Raw genomic sequence first — 19,506 nt, 5'->3', positions numbered from 1 at the left:
TTGGCAAGATAGTGATACTTGGCATGATAGTGATGCTTGGCAAGATAGTGATACTTGGCAAGATAGTTGTACTTGGCAAGATAGTGATGCTTGGCAAGATAGTGATACCTGGGAAGATTGTGATACTTGGCAAGATAGTGATACTTGGTAAGATAGTGATACTTGGCAAGATAGTGATACTTGGCAAGATAACGATTCTTGGCAAGATAGTGATACTTGGTAAGATAGTGATGCTTGGCAAGATTGTGAGACTTGGCAAGATTGTGATACTTGGCAAGATAGTGATACTTGGCAAGATAGTGATACTTGGCAAGATAGTGATACTTGGCAAGATAGTGATGCTTCGCAAGACAGTGATACTTGGCAAGATAGTGATACTTGGCAAGATAGTGATTCTTGGCAAGATAATGATGCTTGGCAAGATAGTGATACTTCCCAAGATAGTGATACTTGGCAAGGTAGTGATACTTGGCAAGATAGCGATTCTTGGCAAGATAGTGATACTTTACAAGATAGTGATACTTGTCAAGATAGTGATACTTGGCACGATAATGATTCTTGGCAAGATAGTGATACTTGGCAAGATTGTGATACTTGGCAAGATAGTGATACTTGACAAGATAGTGATACTTGGCAAGATAGTGATTCTTGGCAAGATAGTGATACTTGGCAAGATGTGATACTTGGCAAGATAGTGATACTTGGCAAGATAGCGATTCTTGGCAAGATAGTGATACTTGGCAAGATAGTGATACTTGGCAAGATAGTGATACTTCCCAAGATAGTGATGCTTGGCAAGATAGTGATACTTGGCAAGATAGCGATTCTTGGCAAGATAGTGATACTTGGCAAAATAGTGATGCTTGGCAAGATAGTGATGCTTGGCAAGATAGTGATACTTGGCAAGATTGTGATACTTGGCAAGATAGTGATACTTGGCAAGATAGTGATGCTTGGCAAGATATGATACTTGGCAAGATAGTGAAACTTGGCAAGATAGTGATGCTTGGCAAGATATTGATGCTTGGCAAGATTGTGATACTTGGCAAGATAGTGATGCTTGGGAAGATAGTGATGCTTGGCAAGATAGTGATACTTGGCAAGATAGCGATTCTTGGCAAGATAGTGATACTTGGCAAGATAGTGATGCTTGGCAAGATAGTGATGCTTGGCAAGATAGTGATACTTGGCAAGATTGTGATACTTGGCAAGATAGTGATACTTGGCAAGATAGTGATGCTTGGCAAGATAGTGATACTTGGCAAGATAGTGAAACTTGGCAAGATAGTGATGCTTGGCAAGATAGTGATGCTTGGCAAGATAGTGATGCTTGGCAAGATAGTGATGCTTGGCAAGATAGTGATACTTGGCAAGATAGTGAAACTTGGCAAGATAGTGATGCTTGGCAAGATAGTGATGCTTGGCAAGATTGTGATACTTGGCAAGATAGTGATGCTTGGCAAGATAGTGATGCTTGGCAAGATAGTGATACTTGGCAAGATAGTGATTCTTGGCAAGATAGTGATGCTTGGCAAAATATTGATACTTCCCAAGATAGTGATACTTGGCAAGATAGTGATGCTTGGCAAGATAGTGATACTTGGCAAGATAGTGATACTTGGCAAGATAGTCATACTTGGCAAGATTGTGATACTTGGGAAGATAGTGATACTTGGGAAGATAGCGATTCTTGGCAAGATAGTGATACTTGGCAAGATAGTGATGCTTGGCAAGATAGTGATACTTGGCAAGATAGTGATGCTTGGCAAGATAGTGATACTTGGCAAGATTGTGATACTTGGGAAGATAGCGATTCTTGGCAAGATAGTGATACTTGGCAAGATTGTGATACTTGGCATGATAGTGATTCTTGGCAAGATAGCGATTCTTGGCAAGATAGTGATACTTGGCAAGATAGTGATACTTGGCAAGATAGTGATACTTGGCAAGATAGTGATGCTTGGCAAGATAGTGATACTTGGAAAGATTGTGATACTTGGCAAGATAGTGATGCTTGGCAAGATAGTGATACTTGGCAAGATAGTGATACTTGGCAAGATAGCGATTCTTGGCAAGATAGTGATACTTGGCAAGATAGTGATACTTGGCAAGATAGTGATACTTGGCAGGATAGTGATGCTTGGCAAGATAGTGATGCTTGGCAAGATAGTGATACTTGGCAAGATTGTGATACTTGGCAAGATAGTGTTGCTTGGCAAGATAGTGATACTTGGCAAGATAGTGATACTTGGCAAGATAGTGATGCTTTGCAAGGTAGTGATACTTGGCAAGATAGTGATACTTGGCAAGATAGTGATACTTGGCAAGATAGTGATACTTGGCAAGATAGTGATACTTGGCAAGATAGTGATACTTGGCAAGATAGTGATACTTGGCAAGATAGTGATACTTGGCAAGATAGTGATACTTGGCAAGATAGTGACACTTGGCAAGATAGTGATACTTGGCAAGATAGTGATGCTTGGCAAGATAGTGATACTTGGCAAGATAGTGATACTTGGCAAGATAGTGATGCTTGGCAAGATAGTGATACTTGGCAAGATAGTGATACTTGGCAAGATAGTGATACTTGGCAAGATAGTGATGCTTGGCAAGATAGTGACACTTGGCAAGATAGTGATACTTGGCAAGATAGTGATACTTGGCAAGATAGTGATACTTGGCAAGATAGTGATACTTGGCAAGATAGTGATGCTTGGCAAGATAGTGATGCTTGGCAAGATAGTGATACTTGGCAAGATAGTGATACTTGGCAAGATAGTGATGCTTGGCAAGATAGTGATGCTTGGCAAGATAGTGATACTTGGCAAGATAGTGATGCTTGGCAAGATAGTGATGCTTGCAAGATAGTGATACTTGGCAAGATAGTGATGCTTGGCAAGATAGTGATACTTGGCAAGATAGTGATACTTGGCAAGATAGCGATTCTTGGCAAGATAGTGATACTTTGCGAGATAGTGATACTTGGCAAGATAGTGATACTTGGCAAGATAATGATTCTTGGCAATATAGTGATACTTGGCAAGATTGTGATACTTGGCAAGATAAGAACATAAGAAGAACATAAGAACGAAGGAACACTGCAGAAGGCCTACTGGCCCATGCGAGGCAGGTCCAAGTCCCTACCGGCTTAAGCCAATGCACCCAACCTAGTCAGGTCAGGTCACATTGACTTAAGGGAGGAACACGGCAACCGACCTGTTAGCACAAGCTATCAGGTCCAACTCACACCCACCCACATCTACTCATGTATTTATCCAACCTATTTTTAAAGCTACACAACGTTCTGGCCTCTATAACGGTACTTGGGAGTTTGTTCCACTCATCCACAACTCTATTACCAAACCAGTACTTTCCTATATCCCTCCTGAATCTGAATTTTTCCAACTTAAAACCATTGCTGCGAGTCCTGTCTAGGCTAGATATTTTCAGCACACTATTTACATCCCCTTTATTTATTCCTGTCTTCCACTTATAAACCTCAATCATATCCCCCCTAATTCTACGTCTTTCTAGAGAGTGCAGTTTCAGGGCCCTTAGTCTATCCTCATAGGGAAGGTTTCTGATACATGGGATCATCTTTGTCATCCTCCTTTGTACATTTTCCAGAGAATTTATATCCATTCTGTAATACGGTGACCAAAACTGTGCAGCATAATCTAAATGAGGCCTAACCAAGGATGTATAGAGTTGAAGAACAACCTGAGGACTCCTATTATTTATGCTTCTTGATATGAAGCCAAGGATTCTATTAGCTTTATTGCGAACACTTATGCACTGTTGTCTTGGTTTCAGATTACTGCTAACCAGAACTCCTAAATCTTTTTCGCAATCCGTAATATTAAGATCTACATTATTTAGTTTATATGTGGCATGGTTATTGTCCTGTCCAACATTTAGAACTTTGCATTTGTCTATATTAAACTGCATCTGCCACTTCTCCGACCACTGCATCAGTCTATTCAAATCCTCCTGGAGTGCTCGAATGTCCTCGTCAGAATGAATTCGACGGCCTATTTTGGTGTCATCGGCAAACTTGCCGATGTCGCTCTTTATGCCCTCATCTATGTCGTTTATGTAGATTGTGAACAGCAGGGGGCCCAACACTGACCCCTGTGGAACACCGCTCGTGACGCTTCCCCACTCTGATTTCTCCCCATTTATGCAAACTCTCTGCTGCCTATTTGTCAACCATGCCTCTATCCAGGAAAAAATTTCTCCTCCTATTCCATGTGCTTTAATTTTCCTCAATAGTCTCTGATGTGGGACCCTGTCAAAAGCCTTACTGAAGTCCATATACACAATATCATATTCATTACCATGATCTACCTCCTCAAATACCTTAGTGAAAAAAGTTAATAAATTCGTAAGGCAGGAACGCCCCTTTGTAAAACCATGCTGAGATTCGTTGATTAATTTATGCTTTTCAAGGTGGCTACGAACTGCCTCGGCAATTATTGATTCCATAAATTTTCCCACTATGGAGGTTAGGCTTATTGGTCTATAGTTCGAAGCTAAGGACCTGTCACCTGTTTTGAAAATAGGTATCACATTTGCCATTTTCCACTTATCTGGCACCATGCCAGTTTGTAGTGATATGTTGAAAAGATTAGCCAAAGGTGTGCTAAGCTCCTCTTTACATTCCTTTAGAACCCTTGCATACAGTTCATCAGGGCCTGGGGATTTGTTAGGTTTTAATTTATCTATTTGCCTAAGGACCATGTCACTTGTGACCCTAATAGTGCACAGTTTATTATCGTCCTGTTCTACATAATTTATCATTACTGGAATATCGCTGGTATCCTCCTGTGTAAAAACTGAGAGGAAGTATGTGTTAAAAATTCTACACATTTCCTTATCACTGTCAGTGAGCTGACCCGAGGAACTTTTGAGTGGGCCTATCTTGTCCCTGATCTTACTTCTGTATACCTGAAAGAATCCTTTTGGGTTAGTCTTCGATTCTCTTGCAACTTTAACCTCATAATCTCTATTTGCTTTTCTAATTCCCTTTTTTATTTCTCTCTTTAACTGAATATATCGATTTCTTAATTGCCCCTCTCCTCTTTTGATTTGCCTATATATGCCTCTCTTTTGACCAATCAGATATTTTAATCTATTGTTCATCCATTTAGGATCATTTTTGTTTGATCTGATTTCCCTATTTGGAACATAATTTGACTGAGCAGCTAGAACTATGCCCTGGAAAGCATCATATCGGCAACCATCACCACCTACCTGACCCCTAGTCAGGTCATTCCAGTTCAGCCCACCTAAGTAATTTTTCAGTCCTATGAAATCAGCCAAGCGAAAGTCAGGGACGGAGACTTGATTGCCATTATTAGGGGAATTCCATGATATGTTAAAACTGAGTGATTTGTGATCACTCTCCCCAAGCTCATCATTAACCTCAAGATTATTAATTAGTGTTTCCCTACTGGCAAGAACCAAGTCAAGGAGGTTATTTCCCCTAGTTGGCTCTGTCACAAACTGTTTTAAAAAACAATCCTGGATCGTATCAAGAAAGTCACCCGACTCTAAATTTCCTGTCAAATTGCTCCAGTCAATCTGTCTATAGTTGAAATCTCCCATTAGCACAACATTTTCGTATGTAGATGCCTTACGAATTTCGTCCCATAGAAGTTTACTGCACTCCCTATCAAGATTTGGGGCCCTGTAAATCACACCCAAAATTAGTTTTTCTCGGCCCTCGAGAAGCTGTAACCAAACAGATTCAGTGGCTGACGCTTCTAATTTAATATCTTGTCTAACACAACAATTTAAATTGTCTCTGACATACATCGCTACTCCACCACCTTTCCTGTTGACCCTGTCAGTGTGGAATAATTTATAGCCTTGTATGTGACATTCAGAGGGCATCTCTCTATCTTTCAGATTGAGCCAGGTCTCTGTTATAGCAATAATATCTATGTTTCCTGCACTTGCAATTAATCTTAGCTCATCTATCTTATTTCTAACACTCCTGCTATTAGTATAGTAAACCTTAAGGGAGCTAGTCCCTTGCTGCCCTCTGCTGTCCCCCTTTGTTTGCTGACCTGTTCTATTGTCTTTATTTATAACTTCATGCTGAATGCCTTTTATACATTTACTGTTTCCAACCCTAGTGTTGCAACCTGCTTGTTTCCCACACACACCCATACCTCTATCTTCCATCAGTTTAAAATCATAGGCATTTCACCAATGGCCTTCTCAATCGAGTCTGCAAGTGCTACCACCCCTGCCCCAGAGAGATGAACCCCATCCCTTGCATACATATCATGTTTGCCATAAAAGTTGTTCCAGTTGTCAATGAATGGGATTGCAAGTTCCTTGCAGTATCTGTCTAGCCAGCAATTTACACCAATTGCCCTAGACAACCATTCATTTCCTACTCCCCTTCTAGGCAAGATGCTACATATGATTGGGATCCCTCCCTTAGACTTAATGAAATCTATAGCTGACCTGTACTTATCTAGCAGCTCTTCTCTCCTACCCTTCCCAATATCATTTCCACCAGCACTGAGACAGATAATGGGCTTGTTCCCATTACCTGACATGATATTATCCAGTCTGTTGACAATGTCCCCAACACCAGCTCCAGGGAAGCACACTCTATCTCTCATCTTCTTATTCCTATTACAAAAAGCACGATCAACATATCTTACCTGAGAGTCACCAACCACAAGAATGCGCTTACCTTCATTAGCAGGGGCAGTAGTACCCTTACCTTCACTGGCCACTGAAGTACATTCATCCTGGAGAACAGAGAAGCGATTTCCTACCTTCAGATCTGCACTCTTAACTTTCCTTACTCTGATGCGCCTCCCATTACTGTGAACAACTCGCCACTTGTAGCAGGTGCTGGCCTTCACCTCACTGCTGGTAGCCGTTGCTACCACCCCACCTACAGCCTCCTCACAGTGAGAGACAGACTGCACCTCACTGCTAGAAGCCTCATTCCCCACATCTCCAACCACCTCACACTCTCTCCCAGGCCCATTGAGGTGGACCTTCAGCCTCCTAATCTCCTCCTGGAGAAGCAAGACCTCCTCCTTCAACTCTCCAACCTCAGCTTTTAAAACACTGTAGAAGCAAGCCATGCTTTGTAACCGTCCACGCTAATCCCCAAGCAGCTCAGGGTCTGTGACCTCACGTGATACTTGGCAAGATAGTGATACTTGGCAAGATAGTGATACTTGGCAAGATAGTGATACTTGGCAAAATAGTGATGCTTGGCAAGATAGTGATACTTGGCAAGATAGTGATACTTGGCAAGATAGCGATTCTTGGCAAGATAGTGATACTTGGCAAGATAGTGATGCTTGGCAAGATAGTGATACTTCCCAAGATAGTGATGCTTGGCAAGATAGTGATACTTGGCAAGATAGCGATTCTTGGCAAGATAGTGATACTTGGCAAGATAGTGATGCTTGGCAAGATAGTGATACTTGGCAAGATAGCGATTCTTGGCAAGACAGTGATACTTGACATGATAGTGATGCTTGGCAAGATAGTGATACTTGGCAAGATAGTGATGCTTGGCAAGATAGTGATACTTGGCAAGATAGCGATTCTTGGCAAGATAGTGATACTTGGCATGATAGTGATGCTTGGCAAGATAGTGATACTTGGCAAGATAGTTGTACTTTGCAAGATAGTGATGCTTGGCAAGATAGTGATACCTGGGAAGATTGTGATACTTGGCAAGATAGTGATACTTGGTAAGATAGTGATACTTGGCAAGATAGTGATACTTGGCAAGATAACGATTCTTGGCAAGATAGTGATACTTGGTAAGATAGTGATGCTTGGCAAGATTGTGAGACTTGGCAAGATTGTGATACTTGGCAAGATAGTGATACTTGGCAAGATAGTGATACTTGGCAAGATAGTGATACTTGGCAAGATAGTGATGCTTCGCAAGACAGTGATACTTGGCAAGATAGTGATACTTGGCAAGATAGTGATTCTTGGCAAGATAATGATGCTTGGCAAGATAGTGATACTTCCCAAGATAGTGATACTTGGCAAGGTAGTGATACTTGGCAAGATAGCGATTCTTGGCAAGATAGTGATACTTTACAAGATAGTGATACTTGTCAAGATAGTGATACTTGGCAAGATAATGATTCTTGGCAAGATAGTGATACTTGGCAAGATTGTGATACTTGGCAAGATAGTGATACTTGACAAGATAGTGATACTTGGCAAGATAGTGATTCTTGGCAAGATAGTGATACTTGGCAAGATGTGATACTTGGCAAGATAGTGATACTTGGCAAGATAGCGATTCTTGGCAAGATAGTGATACTTGGCAAGATAGTGATACTTGGCAAGATAGTGATACTTCCCAAGATAGTGATGCTTGGCAAGATAGTGATACTTGGCAAGATAGCGATTCTTGGCAAGATAGTGATACTTGGCAAAATAGTGATGCTTGCCAAGATAGTGATGCTTGGCAAGATAGTGATACTTGGCAAGATTGTGATACTTGGCAAGATAGTGATACTTGGCAAGATAGTGATGCTTGGCAAGATAGTGATACTTGGCAAGATAGTGAAACTTGGCAAGATAGTGATGCTTGGCAAGATATTGATGCTTGGCAAGATTGTGATACTTGGCAAGATAGTGATGCTTGGGAAGATAGTGATGCTTGGCAAGATAGTGATACTTGGCAAGATAGCGATTCTTGGCAGGATAGTGATACTTGGCAAGATAGTGATGCTTGGCAAGATAGTGATGCTTGGCAAGATAGTGATACTTGGCAAGATTGTGATACTTGGCAAGATAGTGATACTTGGCAAGATAGTGATGCTTGGCAAGATAGTGATACTTGGCAAGATAGTGAAACTTGGCAAGATAGTGATGCTTGGCAAGATAGTGATGCTTGGCAAGATAGTGATGCTTGGCAAGATAGTGATGCTTGGCAAGATAGTGATACTTGGCAAGATAGTGAAACTTGGCAAGATAGTGATGCTTGGCAGGATAGTGATGCTTGGCAAGATTTTGATACTTGGCAAGATAGTGATGCTTTGCAAGATAGTGATGCTTGGCAGGATAGTGATACTTGGCAAGATAGTGATTCTTGGCAAGATAGTGATGCTTGGCAAAATATTGATACTTCCCAAGATAGTGATACTTGGCAAGATAGTGATGCTTGGCAAGATAGTGATACTTGGCAAGATAGTGATACTTGGCAAGATAGTCATACTTGGCAAGATTGTGATACTTGGGAAGATAGTGATACTTGGGAAGATAGCGATTCTTGGCAAGATAGTGATACTTGGCAAGATAGTGATGCTTGGCAAGATAGTGATACTTGGCAAGATAGTGATACTTGGCAAGATAGCGATACTTGGCAAGATTGTGATACTTGGGAAGATAGCGATTCTTGGCAAGATAGTGATACTTGGCAAGATTGTGATACTTGGCATGATAGTGATTCTTGGCAAGATAGCGATTCTTGGCAAGATAGTGATACTTGGCAAGATAGTGATACTTGGCAAGATAGTGATACTTGGCAAGATAGTGATGCTTGGCAAGATAGTGATACTTGGAAAGATTGTGATACTTGGCAAGATAGTGATGCTAGGCAAGATAGTGATACTTGGCAAGATAGTGATACTTGGCAAGATAGCGATTCTTGGCAAGATAGTGATACTTGGCAAGATAGTGATACTTGGCAAGATAGTGATACTTGGCAGGATAGTGATGCTTGGCAAGATAGTGATACTTGGCAAGATTGTGATACTTGGAAAGATAGTGTTGCTTGGCAAGATAGTGATACTTGGCAAGATAGTGATACTTGGCAAGATAGTGATGCTTTGCAAGGTAGTGATACTTGGCAAGATAGTGATACTTGGCAAGATAGTTATGCTTGGCAAGATAATGATGCTAGGCAAGATAGTGATGCTTGGCAAGATAGTGATGCTTGACAAGATAGTGATACTTGGCAAGATAGTGATGCTTGACAAGATAGTGATGCTTGGCAAGATAGTGATACTTGGCAAGATAGTGATACTTGGCATGATAGTGATACTTGGCAAGATAGTGATGCTTGGCAAGATAGTAATACTTGGCAAGATAGTGATACTTGGCAAGATAGTGATACTTGGCAAGATAGTGATACTTGGCAAGATAGTGATGCTTGACAAGATAGTGATGCTTGACAAGATAGTGATGCTTGGCAAGATAGTGATACTTGGGAAGATAGTGATGCTTGGCAAGATAGTGATGCTTGACAAGATAGTGATGCTTGACAAGATAGTGATGCTTGGCAAGATAGTGATACTTGGGAAGATAGTGATGCTTGGCAAGATAGTGATGCTTGGCAAGATAGTGATACTTGGCAAGATAGTGATACTTGGCAAGATAGTGATGCTTGACAAGATAGTGATGCTTGACAAGATAGTGATGCTTGGCAAGATAGTGATACTTGGGAAGATAGTGATGCTTGGCAAGATAGTGATGCTTGACAAGATAGTGATGCTTGACAAGATAGTGATGCTTGGCAAGATAGTGATACTTGGGAAGATAGTGATGCTTGGCAAGATAGTGATGCTTGACAAGATAGTGATGCTTGACAAGATAGTGATGCTTGGCAAGATAGTGATACTTGGGAAGATAGTGATGCTTGGCAAGATAGTGATGCTTGGCAAGATAGTGATACTTGGCAAGATAGTGATACTTGGCAAGATAGTGATGCTTGACAAGATAGTGATGCTTGACAAGATAGTGATGCTTGGCAAGATAGTGATACTTGGGAAGATAGTGATGCTTGGCAAGATAGTGATGCTTGACAAGATAGTGATGCTTGACAAGATAGTGATGCTTGGCAAGATAGTGATACTTGGGAAGATAGTGATGCTTGGCAAGATAGTGATGCTTGACAAGATAGTGATGCTTGACAAGATAGTGATGCTTGGCAAGATAGTGATACTTGGGAAGATAGTGATGCTTGGCAAGATAGTGATGCTTGGCAAGATAGTGATACTTGGCAAGATAGTGATACTTGGCAAGATAGTGATGCTTGACAAGATAGTGATGCTTGACAAGATAGTGATGCTTGACAAGATAGTGATGCTTGGCAAGATAGTGATGCTTGGCAAGATAGTAATATTTGGCAAGATAGTGATGCTTGGCAAGATAGTGATACTTGGCAAGATAGTGATACTTGGCAAGATAGTGATGCTTGACAAGATAGTGATGCTTGACAAGATAGTGATGCTTGGCAAGATAGTGATACTTGGGAAGATAGTGATGCTTGGCAAGATAGTGATGCTTGGCAAGATAGTGATACTTGGCAAGATAGTGATACTTGGCAAGATAGTGATACTTGGGAAGATAGTGATACTTTGTAGATGAATGGTTCAGAGAACCGACATGTTGATAAATTAGACACATGTGCAACTCTTCAACTCTTCATCTACAAATCTGTCAGACACTGCAACTTCTTGGGATCTTAATACTTAGGAATTCTTCGCTTGCCTAATTATTGGGCACGACCTACTTTCACATTGAACAAATGTGACACGACCTATGACTGCTGCACCTCTCCTGCCATACGGTTTATAAGCTGCTTCTCCGCTGATATGCCGTATTCTATTCAAGATTGATGGACTGAACACTTCGACTCAAGGTTGAGGGACTGATTACCTCATTCTCCTCCTGTTCTTCAAGTTTCTCCTACGTTTGGACTGATGAAGCCACTGTGTGGCGAAACGTTTCCTCAATAAAGATACCCAAGAGTTGCACATGTGTCTATTTTATCAACATAGTGATGCTTGGCAAACTACGACCAGCTGCCCATTTGGACGACATCTTGCATCTGGCCTCTTCCAGCCTGTCACCTAATAATGAGAGACTGTCAACCGAGAAACAACATCAAGTGTCACAATAACTGCTATTAGACAGAGAGAGAGAGAGAGAGAGAGAGAGAGAGAGAGAGAGAGAGAGAGAGAGAGAGAGAGAGAGAGAGAGAGAGAGAGAGAGAGAGAGAGAGAGAGAGAGAGAGAGAGAGAGAGAGAGAGAGAGAGAGAGAGAGAGAGAGAGAGAGAGAGAGAGAGAGAGAGAGAGAGAGAGAGAGAGAGAGAGAGAGAGAGAGAGAGAGAGAGAGAGAGAGAGAGAGAGAGTGAGAGAGAGAGAGAGAGAGAGAGAGAGAGAGAGAGAGAGAGAGAGAGAGAGAGAGAGAGAGAGAGAGAGAGAGAGAGAGAGAGAGAGAGAGAGAGAGAGAGAGGAGAGAGAGAGAGAGAGAGAGAGAGAGAGAGAGAGAGAGAGAGAGAGAGAGAGATAGAGAGAGAGAGAGAGAGAGAGAGAGAGAGAGAGAGAGAGAGAGAGAGAGAGAGAGAGAGAGGTGAGGGTAGGTTCAATAACAGTGTCTCAAAATAACTTTTATGTTCAGTAGACTTAATATTGCTTAATGAAATATGAAACATATGTCAAAGTTTAGTATGTATTGTTATTGCTCTTATTAACTATAGTGATATATGTGGTCCTCAGTCCGCTCACAGACATGGGCCCTCACCTCTAGGCAAAACAAGGTTGCTGACCCCTGATCTACCTGGTTTGCTTTACTGAAGGAGGTGAGAGTGTGACACCTGGCCAGGCTCACTGATATACTCTACCTTCTTGACTTCTTTCATGCTTTTCCTCTTGGTTGGACCCAGCACGGGGGCATGACCTTCTCATGTGCATCATGTCTGTTCTGTGTGTCATTATTCGATGTGATAGGTCATCATTTATCTTGTATTTGTGAGTGAATGATGTTTCTGTGTTTATAGCTCACTTATGCCAGCATTCTCATAATCTGGAAATTGATTAGACTGGAGGTGTTTCTCTCTCTCTTTACGGACGGATGTTGTCACTAGTTCAGTGTTGAACAAGAGGCTATTGGCTGGCTCATTCTTCTCTTCTCTCATATTTTAAGAATTATAATATATTTTTGTATATCTTTGCATACCTATGGTGGTGAGCCAGTGTTGTGGTGTACTTGTTTTTTCTTACGAGCATATTATGTAGGGTCCATAATTATATCTCCTGGATAATTGTAAGATATTCCTGTCATGATTCCATTCTGTCTACAGCTTGGCTCTAGATCATTCAAAGTTGCTGGTTATCCGTGTTATTGGCACAGTCGAGGCATGCAGAATTACACTGTCTAGTATTATTCTCAGTAGTAGTAACCAGTTACCAGTCTCAGTAGTAGTAACCAGTTATCAGTAACCGTCCGTTGACTCAACGACCAACCGTCTCTGCCTGAGTCACGGTCTTTCATATTGTGCTGACCTCAGCAGTATTCAAAGGCCCCCTCACATAGGGTACTGCAGCCGGCTAGTCAGTATTACGAGTGTAGCCAAGGAGATAGGTACGGCTGACAAGGGCTCTGTCCACATAACTGCAATAATACGTAATAACAGCCTACGTGAGTATTTCTTACCTAATCCACGTATCGAACTCCCACATGATAAATGGTGTACAGCGGTGTGGAGCGTGGATTTACGTTTTTAAGGGTAATTCAAGGCGTTAGAAGGTTGGTTGTGAGTAGCGGCAGGGTCAAAGGTGAATCTCCAGCCAGTCGCCTACTCCCCTCACACCCTCCAGCCAGCCATTTATACCTTCACTCACAACCTTCAGCCTGCAAGCCTGTTGCTGCCGTTTCAAGCTTCCTGGCTTAGTTCGTGTGCTAATTGCTTCAATCTCCGAGGGGTTGACCCGGATTTTGCAATTAAGCCAGTCAGTAAGCCAGACTGTGGAAGTGAACGCCAGCCAGCCTATCATCCAGCCTGTCTCCTGTCATCCAACTGCTCCTCCGTGCTTTGTGCATCGTTACACATCTTCCAGTCAGCCATTCTCGTGGGGTAAGCCAGTCAGCCAACCCAGCTTCTAACCCAGCTGAGAGAGGGAAGTAAGCCACGCAGTAAGAAGTAAGCCAAGTTCCTCTGAGGTCTTGTCTATATCGCTTTGTGCTCCCTGTTGGATGCTAAGAGTGGTTTTCACCATTCCTGTGGCATAGAGTGGGTTAAGCCACCTTCGTGGGTGAGTGGGGTGCGCGGCAGCCTCACCGTCCCCCCACCACTCTCTCCCACCACCCGGGGTGCGCGGCAGTACCCCAGCGAGAGTCACACCCACCACTCTCTCCCACCACCACTCTCTCCCACCACCACCAGCCATCCACCCATCTACCTGTGGTTGTTTGCACCCTTGTACCGGGTCCTAGTACTGTTTTGGCTCACATAATTGGTCAAGAGATTGTAGCTGGCGCCAACGACAACCCAATTATGTGAGTTCTACGAGAACGCGCATTCTTCACGACAACAGTGTGAGTGGAGGAGGAAACACCACCCGCCCACTCATCACTCCTCACCGCCCGTCTACTACTCCAGACTCCAGTGATAATTTTCTTGAGACATTTTTCTTGCATTTAAAGACATTTGCATGTGTGAGACATTTATAGTAAATTGCTTGTGTACTCTAAACCTTGTGTTTTTCAGTGTAAACGCAGTATTTCTTTGACTCATTATTTTTTACAATATTTTTCAGTGTTTTCAATTATCTTATATTTTTATTCTGTGTTTTTCTTTATGCCACTCCTACAGGTCATTATCACTTCCTCCGTATGGCATTTGGATTACGATCTTCCCCTATCACGTTCTCAAGGCTCATGACTAATATCTTTAGAGGTCTCATAGGTAATGCACTTATGGTGTACTTAGATGACGTAATCGTCATGTCTAAAGACGTGGATACACACTTGAAAAGACTTGATGTAGTACTTGGTAAGCTTGAAGAAGCCAATTTAAAGATCAAACTGTCAAAATGTCAATTTTTCAGATCAGAAATTAAGTTTCTTGGTCACATAGTCACTCCTAGAGGGGTTACGACTGACCAAAGTAAAGTAACTGCAGTACTAAATTTTCCAACTCCCAAAACTGCTGATGCCGTAAGATCCTTTGTGGGCTTAGCAGGTTTTTATAGATCTTTCATTGCCAATTTTTCTTCCATAGCTGCTCCTCTAACTGAGTTGCTTAAGAAAGATGCTCCTTTTGTTTGGACCTTCCGTCAAGAAAGAGCATTCCATACTCTAAAAGAAAAGCTAACATCTGCTCCAATTTTGAAATTTCCAGATTTTTCTAAGCCTTTCTATCTGACAACTGATGCTAGTTCAATTGGCATAGGTGCCGTACTAGCTCAGAAGACCGATGGCAAGTACAACGCAGTTGCATTTGCTAGCCGCGTCCTTACAAAGGCTGAACGTAATTATACAGTAACTGAGCAAGAAGCTTTAGCAATAGTATGGTCTTTAAAGCACTTCCGAGACATTATTTATCAGTACTCTGTTCATGTCTTGACAGATCATGCTCCACTGATACCCTTATTCCAGAACAAACAACCTACTGGAAGGTTAGCTAGATGGACCTTGACTATCCAAGAGTTCAATCCCACCGCTGCCACCATTTATCATGTGGGAGTTCGATACGTGGATTAGGTAAGAAATACTCACGTAGGCTGTTATTACGTATTATTGCAGTTATGTGGACAGAGCCCTTGTCAGCCGTACCTATCTCCTTGGCTACACTCGTAATACTGACTAGCCGGCTGCAGTACCCTATGTGAGGGGGCCTTTGAATACTGCTGAGGTCAGCACAATATGAAAGACCGTGACTCAGGCAGAGACGGTTGGTCGTTGAGTCAACGGACGGTTACTGATAACTGGTTACTACTACTGAGACTGGTAACTGGTTACTACTACTGAGAGCTCCTGATCCTGTACTCTCTTCCTCTGATACTCAGTCAGACGATCAACCTGAATGTCGTTACTCCCTACGTACACGACAGGTATTGAGAAATCCTCAAGTATCATTTGTAACTTCCAATTCAGATTTGCCTCAAATACAGCATGAGTTAGCCAATGCTACAGAGTTTGATCCTCCCAGAGATGACACCCATTCTGCATATGTCAATCACACCCTAGCATAGTTGGGGTTAAATGTAAATAACCTGTATAGATGAATAATTACAGTATCAACTTATCAGTATTCAAGAATTTTTTTTTGTGCTCGTGTTCTCTCCGCATTCTGAGAGTTAACAGTCTAGATTTGCGTGCACCGAATCTGCCTTTCTGTTAAACACTCTTTCTTTGTATATATTCCTTCCTCAGAATCCGTAGATCACATGAATACAGATCGATCGATCAAAATTTTTGTTTTTATCACTTGTAATCTCAACGTTGAGTTCGTTGTTCATTTGTTGAGTTTTAAGTTGTACTATAGTATACCTGGTATTGCATTACAGTTTCAGTTACGTACGCTTTCATTCTAATGTTCTACTTATGTATATATAATGTTTCATGTTGTGTACTTTGATATTGTATAGAATCAGCCCAAGCCGTACCTGCCATCTCTAGTTTGTATTAGTTGTATGTCGGGACGACATACGTTAGCGTCGCCGAGCTCTCAGTAGTAGTAACCAGTTACCAGTCTCAGTAGTAGTAACCAGTTATCAGTAACCGTCCATTGACTCAACGACCAACCGTCTCTGCCTGAGTCACGGTCTTTCATATTGTGCTGACCTCAGCAGTATTCAAAGGCCCCCTCACATAGGGTACTGCAGCCGGCTAGTCAGTATTACGAGTGTAGCCAAGGAGATAGGTACGGCTGACAAGGGCTCTGTCCACATAACTGCAATAATACGTAATAACAGCCTACGTGAGTATTTCTTACCTAATCCACGTATCGAACTCCCACATGATATTATAACTGGGACTCTGGTTTGGTTTTATGGCCACTGTATCCACCTTAACGTATTTGATGGTCACTATTACTGTCCCATGTTTGTTCTCGTTGGTCAAGGTGCTGACTACTGTTTCACAACGTTATAACTATCATTGATAGGTTATTTAGGGTATTGTGGTTATCTGGATCCTGTGATTTCATATACTGCATGTATACTGTACATAGTCTTCCACAGTTTACATAGTGTATAAAGTATTCGCTCAATTATTATAACTTGTAAATACACAATATTCTCTAAGTGTCTGAGACGTGAGGAAAAACACTTGGTTTGTTCACTAATAAGTACTATTAAAAATTACGTAGATACGTATATTTCCCAATGCAATCAATCATTTTTAAATTTATTGGTTAAACTTTAATAGTTTGCCTTCTGGAACTTATTTCGAAGGTTTATTAATTAATCAGGTTCACTCAAGGTGGTAAACATATTACCGTGGACACACTCTTATTACGACTGGCATACACGTTTATCATTGTGATTCAGACTGAGTAATCTATTGCGATGGTACAGGTATAAGCATCGTGAGTGGTCATACCACCACCGCCACCGTGAAGAGTGTGTCACTGCAAGGAATGTATATGTGTCTGTACACAGAGAAATATGTTTCTACAGTATCTGTGAAGAGAAGATTAGATGCAAAACAAGTTGATATTTGTACAGTTTGATCATCTCTCTACAGAGATTGAAAAGCTGTGCCAGTCAAAGCTTGTCAGGTCTGTGTTCGACTTGATCAGCTTCTCATATAAAGTTGTTCCAAGCCAAGTTTGTTCTGCAACGCGAGTTTTTTCCTCAGTATTGTGGGCAGAATACAGGCGAGTATCTTTCACCGTACATGCACAGATGTGTATGTAATCTCTAATTGTACAGGTGATTTACAGCCTTAATGACTCTCCTGCAATTTTGTCGATTATCTCAATTATATCTTAAGATACTTAGATATTCCAGCAGGTCTGGAGTCGTCTAACACAGCATACAACTTCGAGTAGGTCTGGAGTTGTCTAACATAGGATCATCCAGCAGGTCCGGAGTTTTCTAACACTGGATATAACTTCCAGAAAGTCAGGAGTTTTATAACACTGGATATAATTTCCAGTAAGTCTGGAGTTGTCTAACACAAGATATAACTTCCAGTAAGTCTGAAGTTTTCTAACACTGGATATAACTTCCAGCAAGTCTGAAGTTTTCTAACACTAGATATAACTTCCAGAAAGTCAGGAGTTTTATAACACTGGATATAACTTCCAGTAAGTCTGGAGTTGTCTAACACAAGATATAACTTCCAGTAAGTCTGGAGTTGTCTAACACAAGATATAACTTCCAGTAAGTCTGGAGTTGTCTAACACAAGATATAACTTCCAGTAAGTCTGGAGTTGTCTAACACAAGATATAACTTCCAGTAAGTCTGGAGTTGTCTAACACAAGATATAACTTCCAGTAAGTCTGGAGTTGTCTAACACAAGATATAACTTTCAGTAAGTCTGGAGTTGTCTAACACAGGTTCTAAATTTCTATCACATTTGCATATTCAATAAACATTATCTAACATTTTACAGCAAAATGTATTTATTCACTAGACATGGAGCACTAAACTCGTATGGGTCATTCAGTGCCCTGGAAAATGGAAGAGACATACGATGCAAGAAATGGATGAAGAGCACTTCAGTGGAGTCCAGACACTGGAAGATGACTGATGTAAGGTGCCTGTTAGACAAGGCTCAATACATTCTACAGTCACCAGGCATCAGGATGGTAGGAGCTTTCATCATGTGCAAGCAGGCCATTATACTTATTGGCTTTCTTGGACAGGCCAATAAATATACTGGCCTGCCCGGTAAAGGGGTTTATCAAGGAAGCCTCCAAAAAACTTGTGTGTCCAGTAGGTCATTTGTATTATTCAGTTCATAACTGATGGGCCTTGGGATCGATTCCCAGGCGTTTAGTTGAAGCATTCTGGATGGTGGTAGTGTATGTTATGTAGGGCTGAGCTATGAACTAAGGCAAGTGTGGCAGCAACTCTTAATCTGTTAACTAAACCTTATAAAACTGTAGGATCATGGGTCAGATATAAAGAAGTGAAAACAGTGTAAGAGAGAGACTGATGCAAGATGTCAATATGAGCTCACCTGAGGCTGAGGTTGGGGTGGGCCAGTGTCTTCAAGGATGTAGGTCCTCTCGTTGACGGGGAAGGCAGTAGGAGATGTCATGGTAGTGGTGGTGTCGCTGCTGTGTACGAACAGGAGACTTCTTTTCCTTCTTCCCAGATGTTGAGTAGGTGTGTGTGTGTGTGTGTGTGTGTCTGTGATTACTGATGGGTTTGTGATGAATGGTTCTGCATTAGGTTATGTGGCAGAGCCCATTGGTTCACGATGCTCATGTTTGATGGGTAAGAAACGTCGTCGTGAGGTCGTACTCTTTCTTGCCTGTCCACTGGAAGAGTCCGATCGCTAGAAGATGTCTGCCAAGGCAACTTAAGCCAAGTGTTGCCTAAAGATGCGACCTGCAAGTAAGAACATAACAGTGAATAAATAATAATAGCAGCAGCAGCTAGTTCTACTAGTATAAAATTAAAAATTAACAGCCAAGCGGCAGTGCTGGGCCTCTTAAGTTATGGACCACTGCTCGTGCCTCCCGTCCATCCTTCTGTTGACTATGATTGTAATCATGTCATAACGTGTTTAGCATTCATTACCTTTGAAA

At 41.7% G+C, this 19,506-nt stretch overlaps 1 protein-coding gene across 1 annotated transcript in view; it reads right to left on the bottom strand.

Moving 5' to 3' along the window:
- The window catches only part of LOC138853369 (putative sodium-coupled neutral amino acid transporter 11), a 185,730-nt gene extending 166,428 nt beyond the window's left edge, over positions 1-19,302 (bottom strand). The window contains exon 1 of the mRNA XM_070089613.1: positions 18,933-19,302. Within this exon, the coding sequence (XP_069945714.1) occupies positions 18,933-19,013 (81 nt within the window). The 5' untranslated portion in view covers positions 19,014-19,302. The remainder of the gene's footprint in view (positions 1-18,932) is intronic.
- Between the last annotated feature and the right edge of the window lie 204 nt (positions 19,303-19,506).

The sequence above is a fragment of the Cherax quadricarinatus genome, chromosome 29, assembly GCF_038502225.1.
Source record: "Cherax quadricarinatus isolate ZL_2023a chromosome 29, ASM3850222v1, whole genome shotgun sequence".
Classification (NCBI taxonomy): Eukaryota; Metazoa; Arthropoda; class Malacostraca; order Decapoda; family Parastacidae; genus Cherax; species Cherax quadricarinatus.
Note: the sequence above shows the minus strand (reverse complement) of the source record. Positions and strands in the feature narration are given on the sequence as shown.